A 17,901-nucleotide genomic window follows, 5' to 3' on the forward strand; every position below is an offset into this window, starting at 1 on the left:
GTGTTGGGAATACCAGACTCTAAAATTCTAAGAATACAGTATGCTAGCTTTGGGAATGGCAGTTTAGGTGTGACCAGAGAAAATCAGAACTAGAGAAAGCAAGAGTCAGGGCTATAGAGATCAGCATCAAGACCATCACGATGACTGTGGTATTAACTGCTTACTGTTATGCATAGATGCAAACCACTAGCCATCCAAATGTACAATTGTCATCTTTGTGTACACAAACCTGTGGGGCCCTCAATCCAAACCAGTACATTCTCATACTAGACAAACTCATCAGCACATATAGTGCATTCCATCAGTAAATATTTACCAAGTTCCTAATGACAGGCAACGGCTGGTGCCAGGATTAAGCTCAAGCTTGGTTTAGGAGAAGGGGAAGGAAGGTGTGAGAGTAAGAAAATGAACGACTCTGAATGCTCTGTAAAGAATCGTGAGTGATCCAAGCCAGTATAAGGTAATAATAACAGATGTTATTTGCTTAGTATATGCCTGATATTGTTCTAAATCTTTTCTGTATACCATATATTCTTTTTTTTATTAATTTTAATGGGGTGACATTAATAAATCAGGGTACATATGTTCAGAGAAAACAGCTCCAGGTTATTTTGACATTTGATTATGTTGCATATCCATAACCCAAAGTCAAATTGTCTTTCATCACCTTCTATCTGGTTCTCTTTGTGCCTTTCCCCCCCTCCCTGTAACCACCACACTCTTGTCCATGTCTCTTAGTCTCATTTTTATGTCCCACCTATGTATGGAATCATACAGTTCTTAGTTTTTTCTGATTTACTTATTTCATTCAGTATAATGTTATCAAGGTCCATCTATGTTGTAAATGATCCAACGTCATCCTTTCTTATGACTGAGTAGTATTCCATAGTGTATATGTACCACATCTTCTTTATCCAGTCATCTGTTGAAGGGCTTTTTGGTTGTTTCCATGTCTAGGCCACTGTGAACAATGCCACAATGAACATGGGGCTGCATGTGTCTTTACGTAGCAATGTTTTTGAGTTTTGGGGTATATATACCCAGTAGAGGGATTGCTGGGTCATATGGTAGTTCTATTTTTAGTTTTTTGAGGAACCACCATACTTTCTTCCATAATGGTTGTACTACTTTACATTCCCACCAACAGTGGATGAGGGTTCCTTTTTCTCCACAGCCTCTCCAACTTTTGCTATTACCTGTCTTGTTGATAATAGCTAATCTAACAGGCGTGAGGTGGTATCTCATTGTAGTTTTGATTTGCATTTCTCTAATAGCATATATTCTTTTTTTTAACAGTTTCATTGAAGTATAATTTGAATACTGTAAAATTTAACCATCTTAGGTGTACAGTTTGATAAGCAGAAGCAAATCTGTTTAGGTGTGAAATCATGCACACAACCCCATTTTAAATACTTTGGTCATGGTATTTTCTTGTTTATTTTTACAATCCAGTTTTATAATATTTCATGCTCCAACAAGTTCCCTTATGCTCATTTGTATGTAGTTCCCTTCTCCCTGACTGGTCTATTACTACCTGCCTTCAGCTCTATCTCTATATTTTGGCCAGTTCTAGGAATTAGTTATATTTATTCTCAAAAAAGCCCTTTGCAATAGATACTATTTTTTAATATCTAATTTAAAGGTAAGGAAATAAGACATAAGGGACTTATATGACCTGCCAAAGTCACACAGCTAGGCAGGGATGGAGCCAGCATTCCTGTCCAGACAGTCTGACCCCAGGGTTTTCACCACTGTGCTGGTTACTTCAATATGTAAATATGAGAAGTGGAATTAAGAAGTGAGAGAGATCACATCTGGCTATAAGATTAGGGAAGATTTAATGCAGGAGGTGGAATTTTGATAGGAAGGAATTTTGGAGCATGGAACTAGCAAAAGAGCAGAAAATTAAAAACCTCAAGGCTAAATATTTAGTGTATGCAGGAAATACTTATTGAGCATTACTATGTCCTTGTACCTTGCTAATCACTTTAAATCACTTTATGTGCATTATCTCATTGTCCTTAAATTATACTATTGTCCTCATTTTATAGATAAGGAAGTGGAATGTGTGGAAAGGTCAAACAGGATGTCCAATTTCAAAAGGCTAGGAAGAGCAAGGCTGGGTTTTGAATACAATCAAGGTCTGTACTGTAAACTCTTAAAATTTTTTATTTTATTTTTTTGCATCTTAGTAAGTATCAGTCTTTAAAATCCCACATGAACAAAAAGCTCTTTGGGTGTTTTTAAATTGTTTTTTCCGTAGTAAAAGGGTCATGGGACCCAAAGCGAGAAACCCATTGAGGTTTGTCCTCAGCCACGAGGGTCCGCACTGGCCCTGGCCTTGTGAGGCACCTCTGTGATGGAATTACAGACCAGCGTGTGCAAGGCCCTGGCTGGGCTGAGGCTTTATTCCGTTATAGCCCAGGAAGCTTTGTGGGGACCTGTGGACTTGTTGGCTTGGTTTTTGACTTTTGGATTTTGCACTTGGACTACCTGCCTTGGATTTTGACTTGTTAGACTTGGACTAGTTGGCTTATTTTGAAGTCACCCTGTCCAATGACTTTGCAGCCACCTCTGGCAAGAAGGAGTGCTGTATGGGCAACTATTCAATATATCGTCCTGCGCACCATCGGCAAGGGAGGCTTTGCTGAGGTGAAGCTAGCCTGGCACAGGCGGGTCTGCCCTGAGGCTTTTAGTAAAGTTCATTGTCATAAAGGCTTAAATCACCCCAACATCAGGAAGCTGACTGAGGTGAATGCCACCAGGGCAGCTCATAATGGAGTATATGAGCGGCGGGGACTTAGGTGACTCTCTGCACAACAGCAGCCCCAGAACCGAGGTGGAAGCCTGAGCCATCTTTCAACAACCGCTGTCAGCGGTGCAGCACTGCCACCAGCGGGGCACGGGGCACCCGGCCTGAAGCCGGAGAACACACTGGTGGGTCGGGAGGGCAACATCAAGCTCAGACTTTGGATTCGGTATGGAATTGACAGAGGAAAAACCGAGCACCTTTTGTGGGACCATCTTCTTTATGGCCCCAGAGATCTTGCAGCTCCAAGGCTAGGAGGACACAAAGGTGATGTGTGCAGCCTGGGGACAGTTCTCTACAGTATGGTGACAGGGACCCTGCTGTTTGGGGAGCAGAGTGTTGGGGAAGTGAACAGTCAGATTTTGAGTGGGCATTTCCTTGGACCAGACTTTATATCTCCTGAATGTGAAGAACTTCTAAAAAAATTAATGACCCTCAACCCCAGCCAAAGAATACCCCTTAAAGACATCATGAAAGACCCATGGATCAACATCGGGCAGGTAGAGGAACTGAGGTCTTACTGTGAGCCGCCCTGGGAGAATCTGGACCCTCAGATAACAGAAGAAATAAAGAACATGGGATTTCAGCAGCAGGACATACAGAAGACTAACCGAAATAACATGCAGCAGCGTCATGGGTATATACCTTCTCCTGGATTCCAGGAGAACCAAGATGAAAGGCTGCACTATCCGGGGAAAGCCCTGTCCCTCCCCTGACCTCAGCCCAAGATGTTCAGATATCAGGGAAGAAGATAAAAAAGTCTGCTACCCTCCAAGAGAGGCCACCACTCCCCTACCAGGTCCAGAGTTCAGGACCGGCACACCCCCTGTGGCCCCGAGTCCGGGACTGGCAAACCCCCCCCCCCCGTGGCCCCGAGTCCGGGACTGGCACCCCCCCCCGTGGCCCCAAGTCTGGGACCGGCACCCCCCCAGGGCCCCGAGTCCAGGACCGGCACCCCCCCCCCCCGTGGGACCAGCACACTCCCCCCGCCGTGGCCCCGAGTCCGGGACCGGCACTCCCCCCATGGCCCCGAGTCCGGGACTGGCACCCCCCCCCCGTGGCCCCGAGTTCGGGACCGGCACTCACCCCATGGCCCCGAGTCCGGGACTGGCACCCCCCCCCCCGTGGCCCCGAGTTCGGGACCGGCACTCCCCCCATGGCCCCGAGTCCGGGACTGGCACCCCCCCCCCCCGTGGCCCCGAGTCCGGGACCGGCACTCCCCCCATGGCCCCGAGTCCGGGACTGGCACCCCCCCCCCCCGTGGCCCCGAGTTCGGGACCGGCACGCCCCCCATGGCCCTGAGTCCGGGACCGGCACACCCCTCCGGCCCCGAGTCTGGGACCGGCACTCCCCCCATGGCCCCGAGTCCGGGACCGGCACTCCCCCCATGGCCCCGAGTCCGGGACCGGCACTCCTCCACGTGGCCCTGAGTCTGGCACCGGCACACCTCCCTGGCCCCGAATCCAGGACCAGCACTCCCCCATGTGGCCCCGAGTCCAGAACCAGTACTCCACGACCCAGCCCAGAGTCCAAGACCAGCACTTCCCCATGTGGCCCAGAGTCCAGGGCACCCCCAGCCCAGCCCTCTGGAGGCTGGGCAGCCTGAGGGTGGGACCCCCGTCTCTCCCTCTGGCCATTGCCAGGGCTGGCTAGGATAGTCTTTAGGATGTTTTTAAGGTGCATATGCTGTGGGCCATCCATTTAAAGGCCACATCTCAGAAGGACAAGAGTCAAACCCCTATAATTTTTTTTAAAATTGTGGATGGCCACAGCAGGGCCACCGTGTAAGATGCTGGTTGAGGTCAAGCAACACTTCCTGAATTTGAAACGCTGAACTTGAAGGTGCTGAGCTGCAGGGAGACCATCACATAGCGTGGGGCGGGAGGGGAGCCGGAGGCTGGACACCAGCAGCTGCGGTGAGAGCATGTCGGAAATACATGCGGGTGTGCACGGGGGTGAGAGCATGTCGGAAATACACGCGGGTGTGCACGGGGGTGAGAGCATGTCGGAAATACACGCGGGTGTGCACGGGGGTGAGAGCATGTCGGAAATACACGCGGGTGTGCACGGGGGTGAGAGCATGTCGGAAATACACGCGGGTGTGCACGGGGGTGAGAGCATGTCGGAAATACACGCGGGTGTGCACGGGGGTGAGAGCATGTCGGAAATACACGCGGGTGTGCACGGGGGTGAGAGCATGTCGGAAATACACGCGGGTGTGCACGGGGGTGAGAGCATGTCGGAAATACACGCGGGTGTGCACGGGGGTGAGAGCATGTCGGAAATACACGCGGGTGTGCACGGGGGTGAGAGCATGTCGGAAATACACGCGGGTGTGCACGGGGGTGAGAGCATGTCGGAAATACACGCGGGTGTGCACGGGGGTGAGAGCATGTCGGAAATACACGCGGGTGTGCACGGGGGTGAGAGCATGTCGGAAATACACGCGGGTGTGCACGGGGGTGAGAGCATGTCGGAAATACATGCGGGTGTGCACGGGGGTGAGAGCATGTCGGAAATACACGCGGGTGTGCACGGGGGTGAGAGCATGTCGGAAATACACGCGGGTGTGCACGGGGGTGAGAGCATGTCGGAAATACATACACGCGGGTGTGCACGGGGGTGAGAGCATGTCGGAAATACATGCGGGTATGCACGGGGGTGAGAGCATGTCGGAAATACACGCGGGTATGCACGGGGGTGAGAGCATGTCGGAAATACACGCGGGTATGCAGGGGGGTGAGAGCATGTCGGAAATACACGCGGGTGTGCACGGGGGTGAGAGCATGTCGGAAATACACGCGGGTATGCACGGGGGTGAGAGCATGTCGGAAATACACGCGGGTATGCACGGGGGTGAGAGCATGTCGGAAATACACGCGGGTATGCACGGGGGTGAGAGCATGTCGGAAATACACGCGGGTGTGCACGGGGGTGAGAGCATGTCGGAAATACACGCGGGTGTGCACGGGGGTGAGAGCATGTCGGAAATACACGCGGGTGTGCACGGGGGTGAGAGCATGTCGGAAATACACGCGGGTGTGCACGGGGGTGAGAGCATGTCGGAAATACACGCGGGTGTGCACGGGGGTGAGAGCATGTCGGAAATACACGCGGGTGTGCACGGGGGTGAGAGCATGTCGGAAATACATACACGCGGGTGTGCACGGGGGTGAGAGCATGTCGGAAATACATACACGCGGGTGTGCACGGGGGTGAGAGCATGTCGGAAATACATACACGCGGGTGTGCACGGGGGTGAGAGCATGTCGGAAAGACATACCCGCGGGTGTGCACGGGGGTGAGAGCATGTCGGAAATACATACACGCGGGTGTGCACGGGGGTGAGAGCATGTCGGAAATACATACACGCGGGTGTGCACGGGGGTGAGAGCATGTCGGAAATACACGCGGGTGTGCACAGGGGTGAGAGCATGTCGGAAATACACGCGGGTGTGCACAGGGGTGAGAGCATGTCGGAAATACACGCGGGTGTGCACGGGGGTGAGAGCATGTCGGAAATACATACACGCGGGTGTGCACGGGGGTGAGAGCATGTCGGAAATACACGCGGGTGTGCACGGGGGTGAGAGCATGTCGGAAATACACGCGGGTGTGCACGGGGGTGAGAGCATGTCGGAAATACACGCGGGTGTGCACGGGGGTGAGAGCATGTCGGAAATACACGCGGGTGTGCACGGGGGTGAGAGCATGTCGGAAATACACGCGGGTATGCACGGGGGTGAGAGCATGTCGGAAATACACGCGGGTGTGCACGGGGGTGAGAGCATGTCGGAAATACATACACGCGGGTATGCACGGGGGTGAGAGCATGTCGGAAATACACGCGGGTGTGCACGGGGGTGAGAGCATGTCGGAAATACACGCGGGTGTGCAGGGGGGTGAGAGCATGTCGGAAATACACGCGGGTGTGCACGGGGGTGAGAGCATGTCGGAAATACACGCGGGTGTGCACGGGGGTGAGAGCATGTCGGAAATACATACACGCGGGTATGCACGGGGGTGAGAGCATGTCGGAAATACACGCGGGTGTGCACGGGGGTGAGAGCATGTCGGAAATACACGCGGGTGTGCACGGGGGTGAGTGCATGTCGGAAATACACGCGGGTGTGCACGGGGGTGAGAGCATGTCGGAAATACACGCGGGTGTGCACGGGGGTGAGAGCATGTCGGAAATACACGCGGGTGTGCACGGGGGTGAGAGCATGTCGGAAATACACGCGGGTATGCACGGGGGTGAGAGCATGTCGGAAATACACGCGGGTGTGCACGGGGGTGAGAGCATGTCGGAAATACATACACGCGGGTATGCACGGGGGTGAGAGCATGTCGGAAATACACGCGGGTGTGCACGGGGGTGAGAGCATGTCGGAAATACACGCGGGTGTGCACGGGGGTGAGAGCATGTCGGAAATACACGCGGGTGTGCACGGGGGTGAGAGCATGTCGGAAATACACGCGGGTGTGCACGGGGGTGAGAGCATGTCGGAAATACATACACGCGGGTATGCACGGGGGTGAGAGCATGTCGGAAATACACGCGGGTGTGCACGGGGGTGAGAGCATGTCGGAAATACACGCGGGTGTGCACGGGGGTGAGAGCATGTCGGAAATACACGCGGGTGTGCACGGGGGTGAGAGCATGTCGGAAATACACGCGGGTGTGCACGGGGCGAGGACTCGGTCCTGCGGGTGGTGGGAGAGGCACCTGCCATGGAGCTCTCTGCACGGGGTCCACAGCAGGAGGGGATCCTGCATCTCTATGGCCTTCAGAAACATCTTATCCAGAATAAGAGGACAGCCTGGAGCCCCATCGGGGTCAAGAGGAGAGGCCACTCCTGCTGCACGTCCACCCCAGGCCCCAACCTGAATGAAACTTCACACTGGACTGTTTTCCTGGAGCCCTTCTCCCCTCCCATGCTCTCTTTTGCCTCCATGTTTGTGAAGGTACTTTTTAAAGTATTTTGTTTTCTTAAAACCTGTTATAAACTCGATGCTCCAGAGAGATGTGCTGCATACTCTGTTTCATCTGCTCTGCACAGACTGGGCTGTGCATCCTGTGGTTTGATAAGTGTGTAGTGATGTAGTACTTGGACTTTACTGTAGGAACTCCCCACAGTATTAATGTGGTTCTGAAGGGAAAAGGCCAGCGCCCAGCACGCCGGGCCAGTTCCAGACACCAGGGCGCAGCAGTGGGGGAAGCAGGCAGAGGTCTTCATTGTCGTGCAGCTGGTAGACTGGGTGTTCCAGCCTCCTCTCCACACTGAGCCAGACACAGTTCTTTATAATTTTACCATTTAGATATGCAGCCCTCAAATGTGATTCAGTTCTGCTTCTGATCTTTATAAAATAGGAATATACTGTGTATATTCCTTTTAAGACTTCTTTTGCTCAGCAGTATATTTGTGAGATTTATCTATGTTCATGATTTATGTAGCTGTAGTTTGTTTGTTTTCTTTGCTATATAGTATTCCATGTGTGCATTTATGAGGATTTACCCATGCTACGACTGATGGACGTGTGGAGTGTTTCTGATCTGGGACTAGTAAGAGGAATGCTGCTTTGGCAGAGGATGCCACTTATCCACTAAAATGCACTCTCTTCCCCCTTACTGGTACACACAGCTAGATTATATTTCCCCATACTCCTTGTAATTATGTGTTGTCAGGAAAACTAGTAGACATTATATGTGTCTCTTCAGGCCTGTCCTATAAAAACCTTCCACCTGTACTCTTCCACACCCTTCCTCGTCCTTGCTGACCTGCTATGGCAGAACCAACCAACCATTTCCTGTAGAGTCAGAGGATCAACATGCTAGGTTTAGTGAGCCATCCAGTGCCTGTTGCAACTATTCGACTTCGCTGTTGTAGCATGAAAGTAGCCACAGACAATAAACAAAAATGCAGATGGCTGTGTTCCGATAAAACTTATTTGCAGAAACAAGCAGTGGGCCAGATGTGGCCATGGACCAAGTTTCCCGCCCTGTGTCATTCAGTCTCAAGGTGCTCTCAGAGGGCACAAAAAGAGGGCAGAACCATCATTCTTTGGAGCTAGTATCAACCTCGACTCTTATGTTGCACCACTATAGGAGAAAAAAAACTTCTTGTTCTTTAAATTATTTATTTTTCTGTTCACTTGTTACATAGTTTAGCTATCCTAACTGAATATAGAGTTATGAACATATTTCTAAGTTAATCACTGTGTGTATGAGTCTCTCTAGTATGTATACCTAGAAAGATATTTCTGCAATACAGGGGGTTTGTTCTTTTTTTTTCAGTGTATTATTGAATTTACTGGGATGGCCCTGGTTAACAAAATTATGCAGGGTTTGGGTGCACAATACATCATCTGTACACTGTATTGTGTGTTCACCACCCCAAGTTAAGTTTCCTTCCATCACCCCATCACCTTTTACCCACCCCCCTCATACCCACCACTACCTCCCCTCACCCCTCACCCCTCACCCTCTCCGGCAATCACCGCACTATTGTCCGTATACGTGAGTTTTTCTTTTTTGTTCAATCCCTGCCACCCTCTCCAACCCAGCCTTATTTTTAATAAATAATGCCAAATTGTTTTCCAAAGTTGTTTACAAATTTACACTTCGACCATCTCAGAGTGCAAAAAACAGTTTTGCTGAAATTCTATACTCACTACAATAAAACTCTCAGCAAACGAGGTGGGAACTTTTACAATAGGATAAATAGTATTTGCAAAAGCCTATGGCTAAAATCATACTTAATATTGAAAGACTATCTGCTTTCCTTATGAGATCAGGAACAAGGCATAAAATTCACTTTTACCGTTTTCTTCTACATTGTAATGAAAGTTCTAGACAGTATAATGAAATAAGAAAAATTAAAAGGCTCAAAGATTAGAAAAAAAAGTAGAGTTTATGGACTGAATTATGTCCTCATCCCTTGCCAAATTCATATGTTGAAGCTCAAATTCCCAGTATATCTCAGAATATATTTGCAGAGACAGCCTTTACAAAGATAATGAAGATTAAACGGTCATATGAATAGGCCCTAAACCAATAGGACTGGTGTCCTTATAAGAAGAGGGACAGACACCAGGGATACGGGCTCACAGCAAACAGGCTTTGTGAGAACACAGGAGAAGGTAGCCGTCTGCAAGCCCAGGAGAGAGGTCTCATGGGAGAAGGGGCTGGGAAGAAACACAAGGGAACTGTCATGAATAACGGAAACGCACTATATCTTAGTTGGGTGGTGGTTACGTAGATATGTACAATTGTCAAAGCTTCTCAAACTGTACACTTAAAACCTATGCAATCTTATGGGATATAAATTAAATCTCAATTAGAATCAGAGAAAATGGAACCCCCCCCCCCCATACTCAGTTTTCTTGACTTTCAAGGCAATGCTATTTTTAAGACTCTACTGATATCTCTTTGACATCGCCAATCAATCACCGTAAGGACTTTGGAGGGACAAGTGTATGCATTTCTTAAATCACTAAATCATGGCAGGTACTGAAGTCAAAAGGTTTAACTGATTAGATCCTTTTTGTGTGTAGGGGGGGGATGGGGCAAGGACACAGAGAAAAATCAATATCTATAATGTTACCTTAATTCATTCAACAAATATATAATGAGCATCTACCACAGATTAAGCAATGGGCTCTGAGAGGGTACAACAGTGAGCATACAGGATGCATATAGTCTAGTGGGAGAAATACAAACTATAAATAATAAATAACTAAATTATATAGTATTTTGAGATACTTCTTTCTATTATAGAGGATAGAAAATGTATAGGCTCTGGTTTAAGTGACAATTTTCCATATACAGCAATTTCAACTCTCAATGATAGTCTCTTTCATTTGAATCCCTTTTTTGAGTGGACGGGACAGGACAATCTAATCTACATGCCTGGGTTTATTCATAGCCCTGTAGGAGGCTTGCCTTCTGTGTTCTATTGATAAGGGCATCAACCTTTCTTTTTTTTTTTTCAGCAAAAGAGACAGAGACAGAGAAAAGGACAGACAGGGACAGACAGGCAGGAAGGGAGAGAGATGAGAAGCATCAGTTCTTCATTGTGGCACCTTAGTTGTTCATTGCTTGCTTTTTTATACATGCCCTTGCTCAAGCCAGCAACCTTGGACTCAAGCCAGCGACCTTGGGCTTCAAGCCAGGGATGTTTGGGCTCAAGCCAGAGTCCACAGGGTTTTGAACCTGGGTCCTCTGCATCCCAGTCTGACGCTCTATCCACTGTGCCACTGCCTGGTCGGGCAGGGCATCAACTTTTAGTGGATCTTTTAGCTTAGACTTCTGGGAATCAGAAGTAATATCTTGCAGTACCTTTTCTAATGGTTAAACACACAACCATGACAATTATAATGATAACAAAATAAACATAAATAAGTGTTCCTTAGAGGCAAGATGGAAATGGTTTCTGTACTTTGGATACTCCAACTTGTTTCTTTAATCACGTGACCTTTTAATCCGCCATGGACTACAATGAGCACTCATCACTGTAAGAATAGGTCCCTTAGGGAGCTTCAGAAATTATTCCTCACTTTGAGTGAGTCTACAATAATCCTATTTGAGTCAAAGAAAAATGTGTTTGGAAGCCCCTCAGGAAGCCTGTCAGTGACAGCTGCTGAATATTACAGAACCTAAAAAAACCAAAGACCAGATGAAAGCATAGTCAATACCATCAGGTAAGTCAAAATTACTCTAGATTCAGCCTCTCTCTAAGGGGACTCAGAGATCAGTGAAAGAGGAGCAGCCAGGAGGTTGCTCAAGACGTCGTAGAGGGCTTGGGATGGCTTTGCGGCCTCAGGTAGGACTGGGCCATGCGAACCCTGAAGCCTGATGTTGCAGTTTCGGAACACGGGTACTCAGTGGCCTCACGCCTTTGCTAGCCCTTTAGCATAACAGAAAAAAGTGCCCTCAGCTTCCCAGGCTCCTATGAAAGGGAATCAGTGGTTGCTCGGAAAAGAGAAGGTTCGAGGCAAGCAGGGAGAGAATGAAGACACTGCTGTGGAGGAAGGAAACAGGGAAAGAAGGACTGGGTACTTTCAGATTTGTGCCTGTGGCTTAGGAGCTCTTTTTTTTTTTTTTTTTTTTTTTTTTGTGACAGACAATAATAGAGACAGAGAGAGGAACAGATAGGGACAGACAGACAGGAAGGGAGAGAGATGAGAAGAATCAATACTTTGTTTTGGCTTCACAGTTGTTCAGTGATTGCTTTCTCATATGTGCCTTGACAGGGGTTGGGGGCTCCAGCAGAGTGAGTGACCCCTTGGCTCAAGCCAGCGACCTTGGGCTGAAGCAAGCAACCTTTTGAGCTTCAAACCAGAGACCTTATGGGCTCAAGCCAGCGACCCCGTGCTCAAGCCAGATGAACGTGTGCTTAAGCTGGCAACCTTGGGGTTTCAAACCTGGGTCCTATGTGTCTCAGTCCGATGCTCTATCCACTGCACCACTGCCTAGTCAGGTGAGCTTAGAAGCTCTTAACTCAAGTTTAGATTTTTTTTCTCCTAATGTCTCCTTGTTCCACATAGCTCAATAAAAGCAACTAAAATAGAGCATCCCAAGCATTGCTGATTGAAAAACAATTGATATTTGAGTGTAATTCTGAAAATACTGTATATATTTTTGTCATCACAAGGTTGTTCTTGAGATGCGAGTCAGGTATTTTATTTTTTTACATGTTAGTATGTCTGCAGTTGACAGCACGGTGGGGGGATAGGAGAGGGAGAGAAGAAAGAGACTGATAGTAAAGATTAATGATCCTGCAGTATATGTGGGACATAACAATTAAAGGACAACAAAAGAAAGGATATAAAACAGAAGAAAAGTACATTAAAAGATTCAGACATACTAAAAGGGAAACGTAATTAAGGAGATGATAAACCAAGGAGTGAAACGTAGGCAGTTAGCTAGGTCACTGGCCTTACGGGAAACAGGCGTACAAACCGGCTGTGACACACCTTGGACAACGCTGTGTCCTGTCAGGTTGCCCTGTCCTGGAACCTGGGCACCCCAGCGCTAAGTGAACAGGGTGACTCACAGGGGACCCTCCCCTAATGATCAGGCCAATCATAACTTTACTAATGCTCCACATTAGAATAAAAGACAAAAATACGAGGTAACTAGGAAAAAAGTTAATTCTTGTGAGTACAATGCCTTAACACTCTTTGGAAAGATGAGTAAGTTTCCATTTTTCACTCCAACATACAACCCCTCCCCTCAAAAAAGGAAGAAAAAAAAAAACTAATGAAAAAAATTAAACTACAAGTGAAAACTGTTCCTGAAAACTTTGCAGAATTGTAACAGCTTTCTCTTGGTTAAATTGATTGGTGTAGCAACATTATAAAATGACTATTAGGATTCATTGTGCACAACAGAAAGTGCTGAAATGTCAGCAGACTATACAGCAAAAAGTAATGGGTTCTGAACTCCTGTTAGTCAAAAATGATTTTGTTTCAAATTAGAAATTGATTTTTTTGGACACAGACCCTTTCTAGGCGCCCAGCTTCTGCAGCAGGGCCCAGGAGTGGCGGACCTCCGCCAGGCAGGGCTGGCCTGGTGGTACCTTTTGCAAAGTGCCTTTTCAAGTGTAGCTTCCTAATGTGGCTGCGGACTTAACCAATAACATAAGTAATTTGCCCCTCTGCTACTACACTATGTTTTTCTCATTTTGCCATTTTATTTTAGTGCTGACACACAACACAAATTTGGTGACACGTTAACAGAAGACTATGTTAAGCCTCGCTATGCAACCAACACACCAATTTGACTGGTGCTGCTCTCCAAAGTGCAATGATTAAGAATAGTGGAAGCCAAGGTGAATCTCCCTTCTCTGAAGGCCCACTAACAAAGTAAAGAAGATTCTATCATAGGCACTAAGCCTCCTGAATTTTATTTTTGTTTCCAAGATGTCCTACAGCAATGGAGGTCTGAACTTTTTCCTTATATCAGACAAAATCAACTTTAACTATTGTTTCAAACTGTGGATACTCTCCCTTCTGAAGTTTGGGCTAATTATCGTCTCTCAGTTATCTGGGAGAGGATTAAACCATTTCTAGATTAATCATAATTAAAACCAAAAACCACAACAACACTGGTAGATGAGGAGGAAAAGCAGGGAGTGGTCCACCTCTAAGATCTTCTCATTCTCAAACAGGTAAGAACAAGAGTGGCTGGGAGATTATGAGAAGTTGGTTGTGTAACACCAGTGATGGGCCGGTGCTAGTCCAGTGACCAAGAGATAATTGAGAAGGAAATCAGGATTAATGGTCGTGAGCAGGAAAGAAAGAGGTCTGGAAAGGAGGCGTAAGCAGAGGGTGCTCTGGGACCTCTTCTGCCCTCTGTTTCTGTATATCTTGTCTGCACAGTGAGCTCAGGTTACTTCATTCTGTTCCAAAATCCCACCCTTAGTAATTCCAGGAGACATTAAGCCAAAGCCACTCCAGAAACAACTGGGAAACCGTTCAATTTCACTGCTTCACTCAACATTTCACAGTTATTTATAACTGGTTTTTAAAAATATCCATGACATATAAGATAGAAAGAATTACTGGTACTTAAGACTGCTAGGCAATATATGTTTAAGACATACGAGGTTCTGTTTCAGCCACAATGTAGCATTTATCCATGACCCTCCTCAATCCTCCCCACATTTCTAGTTAATTGAAGATTAACTGTAGTTGTTAAGAGTTTACTTTCTTGGCAGAGATTTATGTTCAATTTCTTGTCCTCTTTACTCACTTTGAGCATTATTTCATGTCTATGACCGCACTTACTGCTGAATAATTCTTACAGTTTGCTGCTGGCAGGAAGGGGGACAAATTGGATAGTTGCTCATATGAGTATTCCAAGAGAAATGCTGATGTCATTCACTGATCTATCTACATGTGCTACCTATATATAGCCCTGCAGGTACATGTCGGTTTGTAACCGTTTGAGAGGTTTGTAACATGTCAGTTTCACTCTTGCTCAGGGCCCTAGGAGCTTATCTGGAGTTCATGGCTAGCAGCTACCAGCAACCACCTGCCCCCCACAGGTCTAATTTTGCTACTGTAGATGCTAAGCTTACCTCTTTGGGGTCCAGCTGTATCTTTCTTTTGACAGGTCCAGGGAGCATCATCCTCCACATGTGACTGAAACCCAACTGTCTTCTTCTCTCTTCTAGTCTCCCCATTGTTAGAGGACTCTTGGTATTTTCTGATGGATGGTGGTGTTCTAAGCGGCCAGCCATCACATGTTGACTTCAGCAAACTGAAAAGAATAAGTATGAATAAGCTGCGGAGAGCAGAGAAGGGTACAAATCACAGAGCCATATAAATGCAGCATGAGTTGAAATGCAATTCATGGTAGTAAAAACTTTCTTTTTTTCCTTATTTTTTTTATTGCAGTATAATTTGAATAATTTAGTGATAGTCTATTTTGTGCCCTGCCACAACAATGTTACAGAAGAAATGGTCTTTACTTTCCAAAAGCCTAGATTTGGAGTTGGGTAAATGAGATCCAGACCCGTGAAACTGCTAGTAAAGCTACAGAGTATGACCAGGAACCAGAATATCCGTGGAAGTAAAAGGTGTGCTACAAGAAGATGTGTATAAGTAAAAAATTCCTATTAAATAAATATTAGGAATTAAAATATAAACAATTTGCTTCAAAGTGCATTTGTGTTTCTCATTTTCAACTGTTACAGTATTTATCATGTGCCCAGAGAATAAAAGAAGGTAGTACAATACTGCATGTGGAAGACCTGGTCTCTGTCCTTCATGTAATTTCATTATGAATCAACAAGGTAAATATAGAGTAAAAGGGATTTTAATAAAAACACACATATGTGTATGTTTTTCTCTCTAACAACTTGTGTTTTGCCTTAGCACATTTTCTTATAACATTTCATGTTTTAGAGAGTACTATTCTGATGTCTATGTACCTCTTACCCTTCTGCCAGCCTTTTCCTTCTAACTCAGCAGTTCTCAACCTATTTTTAAATAAAATATGTATTTTCTGATGGCTTTAGGCAACACTGTGTTTTGGTCGTTCGACCCCCGCTGGGGTCGCGACCCACAGGTTGAGAACCGCTGTTCTAACTTAAGTTCCCCACAGACTCATGACACCTTGCTTATTTTCTTCTCCATGACCATAAACAAAGTGAAAATTAAAGTGAAGAAAAAGATTTTTACTCAAAAAGTATGATTCTAAAAATTAAGATGTTTAAATTCCCCAGAAGCAGAGATAATCTCTAGACAAGAAAAAATTGATAGCGTTTTACAGGACCCATTACTAACCCCGGTGGCCCTGGGCCAGAAGCCGAATCCTGTAAACGCATTAAAGTCGCTGGCCTTCTGTTTGTATTGATTAGAAGTTTTAGTAATGTTTGTTCACACTGTAATTTATTAATAAAAAACAAAAAATTAAATAGCTTTATATTCAGTGATATAAAAAACAGAAACCATTAGCAATATGGCTTTATATAGTCATAATGCAATGTAGTAAATTTATATTCTTAAAAAAATTATTTTTACCAGAACTAGGGGATCACTTTCCCATGAGGAACCACTAATGGATGTGTATCTTAGCTCATATAACTTCTATTCATGGGACAAAAAATAGGAGAATAAAACTACCTCACTGTGAATGTAAGATAAATTTACCTTGATCCAGAAGCCCTAAACCCAGGCAAATCCAATGACTCCATCTCTGCTTTTTAATGTCAAGACTACTCGCTTCCCCCAAATTCATTCACTCTCAGCTCTGTCAAGCCCCCAACACCACCAGCCAGTTTTGATCATTCACAATACTGATTGTTTCCTGATTCTTTGCCCCAGCTTACACACAAGCATTTCTGCTCCTTTATTCCAAACCCTATCCTGGTAATCTTCTATCTAGACAGGGAACTTGGTTTCTTATTTCTTAAAATATAGATGACTATAAAAGATTTGTTCTTTCATTTGCATTTATTTCCATATTTATCCATCTACTATTTCTCTCAATATCTCTGAAGAAAACCATACCTTTCATTCATACTCTTGACACCATTTGGACCCATGTCCTCTGTGACTACGGCCTGTCATTCATCTCCTTTTCTTATAACTTATAAACTCCTCCTCCTCTCAGTGCACACTGTCCTAGGATTACAAATAAGGTCAAACTTTCCATTAAAAATCAAAATTAACCCTAAAACTAAAACCTCTTTTCTTTTCTTTTTCTTAAAAAAATTTTATTTATTCATTTTTAGAGAGGAGAGAGAGAAACAGAGAGAGAGAAGGGGGGAGGAGCTGGAAGCATCAACTCCCATATGTGCCTTGACCAGGCAAGCCCAGGGTTTCAAACCGGCGACCTCAGCATTTCCAGGTCAACGCTTTATCCACTGTGCCACCACAGGTCAGGCCTAAAACCTCTTTTCTTAAGTGGAGAAGTATGACAACACTCAGTGTCAGTAGGGTGTGGGGCAACAGCACTTTAATACATTACTGAAGAGCCTGCAAATCAGTATTGCCCTTTTGTGGGTAATATGTCAACACAAATAAAATAAAATAAAAATTCACCCATCTTCCTAATAATTCTACTTGTAAGAAGTCATTCTATAGAATTACACAAACAATAGCATGAGAATATTTGTTTAAGGATGGTCATGGCAGAATTATGTTTTGTTTGTTTTCATTTTTTTTAATTTAAATTTATTGTGTTAACATGAATTCAAGTGTCCCATTGAATATAGCATCCTCACCCTCACCCCCATATCTCCCTTTACACCTCTTTTGTCCCCCATCCCCCAACTGCCTCCCCCCTTCCCTTTGGGATTTGCTGTCCTCTTATCTGTATCTATGTGTTATATGTATATAAATTCACTAATCCCTTCACCTTCTCTAATCCCATCCCCTCATCCCCCTTCCCTCTGACAGCTGTCCCTCTGCTCCCTGTGACCCCGCCTCTGCCTCTATTCTGTTCCTCAGTTCACTTTGTTCCTTAGATTCCACATATAAGTGAGATCATAAAATATTTGTCTTTCTCTGCCTGGCTTATTTCACTTAATATAATCATCTCCAGGTCCATCCATGCTGTCGCAAAAGGTAAGATTTTC

The 17,901-nt window shown here is 45.8% G+C and overlaps 1 protein-coding gene across 1 annotated transcript in view; it reads right to left on the reverse strand.

The window, feature by feature from the left end:
- The window catches only part of LOC136382983 (protein hinderin-like), a 199,327-nt gene that overhangs the window by 31,027 nt on the left and 150,399 nt on the right, over nucleotides 1-17,901 (reverse strand). The window contains exon 4 of the mRNA XM_066352418.1: nucleotides 14,896-15,077. Within this exon, the coding sequence (XP_066208515.1) occupies nucleotides 14,896-15,077 (182 nt within the window). The remainder of the gene's footprint in view (nucleotides 1-14,895; nucleotides 15,078-17,901) is intronic.

Source organism: Saccopteryx leptura, chromosome 11 (genome assembly GCF_036850995.1).
Source record: "Saccopteryx leptura isolate mSacLep1 chromosome 11, mSacLep1_pri_phased_curated, whole genome shotgun sequence".
NCBI classification, from domain to species: domain Eukaryota; kingdom Metazoa; phylum Chordata; class Mammalia; order Chiroptera; family Emballonuridae; genus Saccopteryx; species Saccopteryx leptura.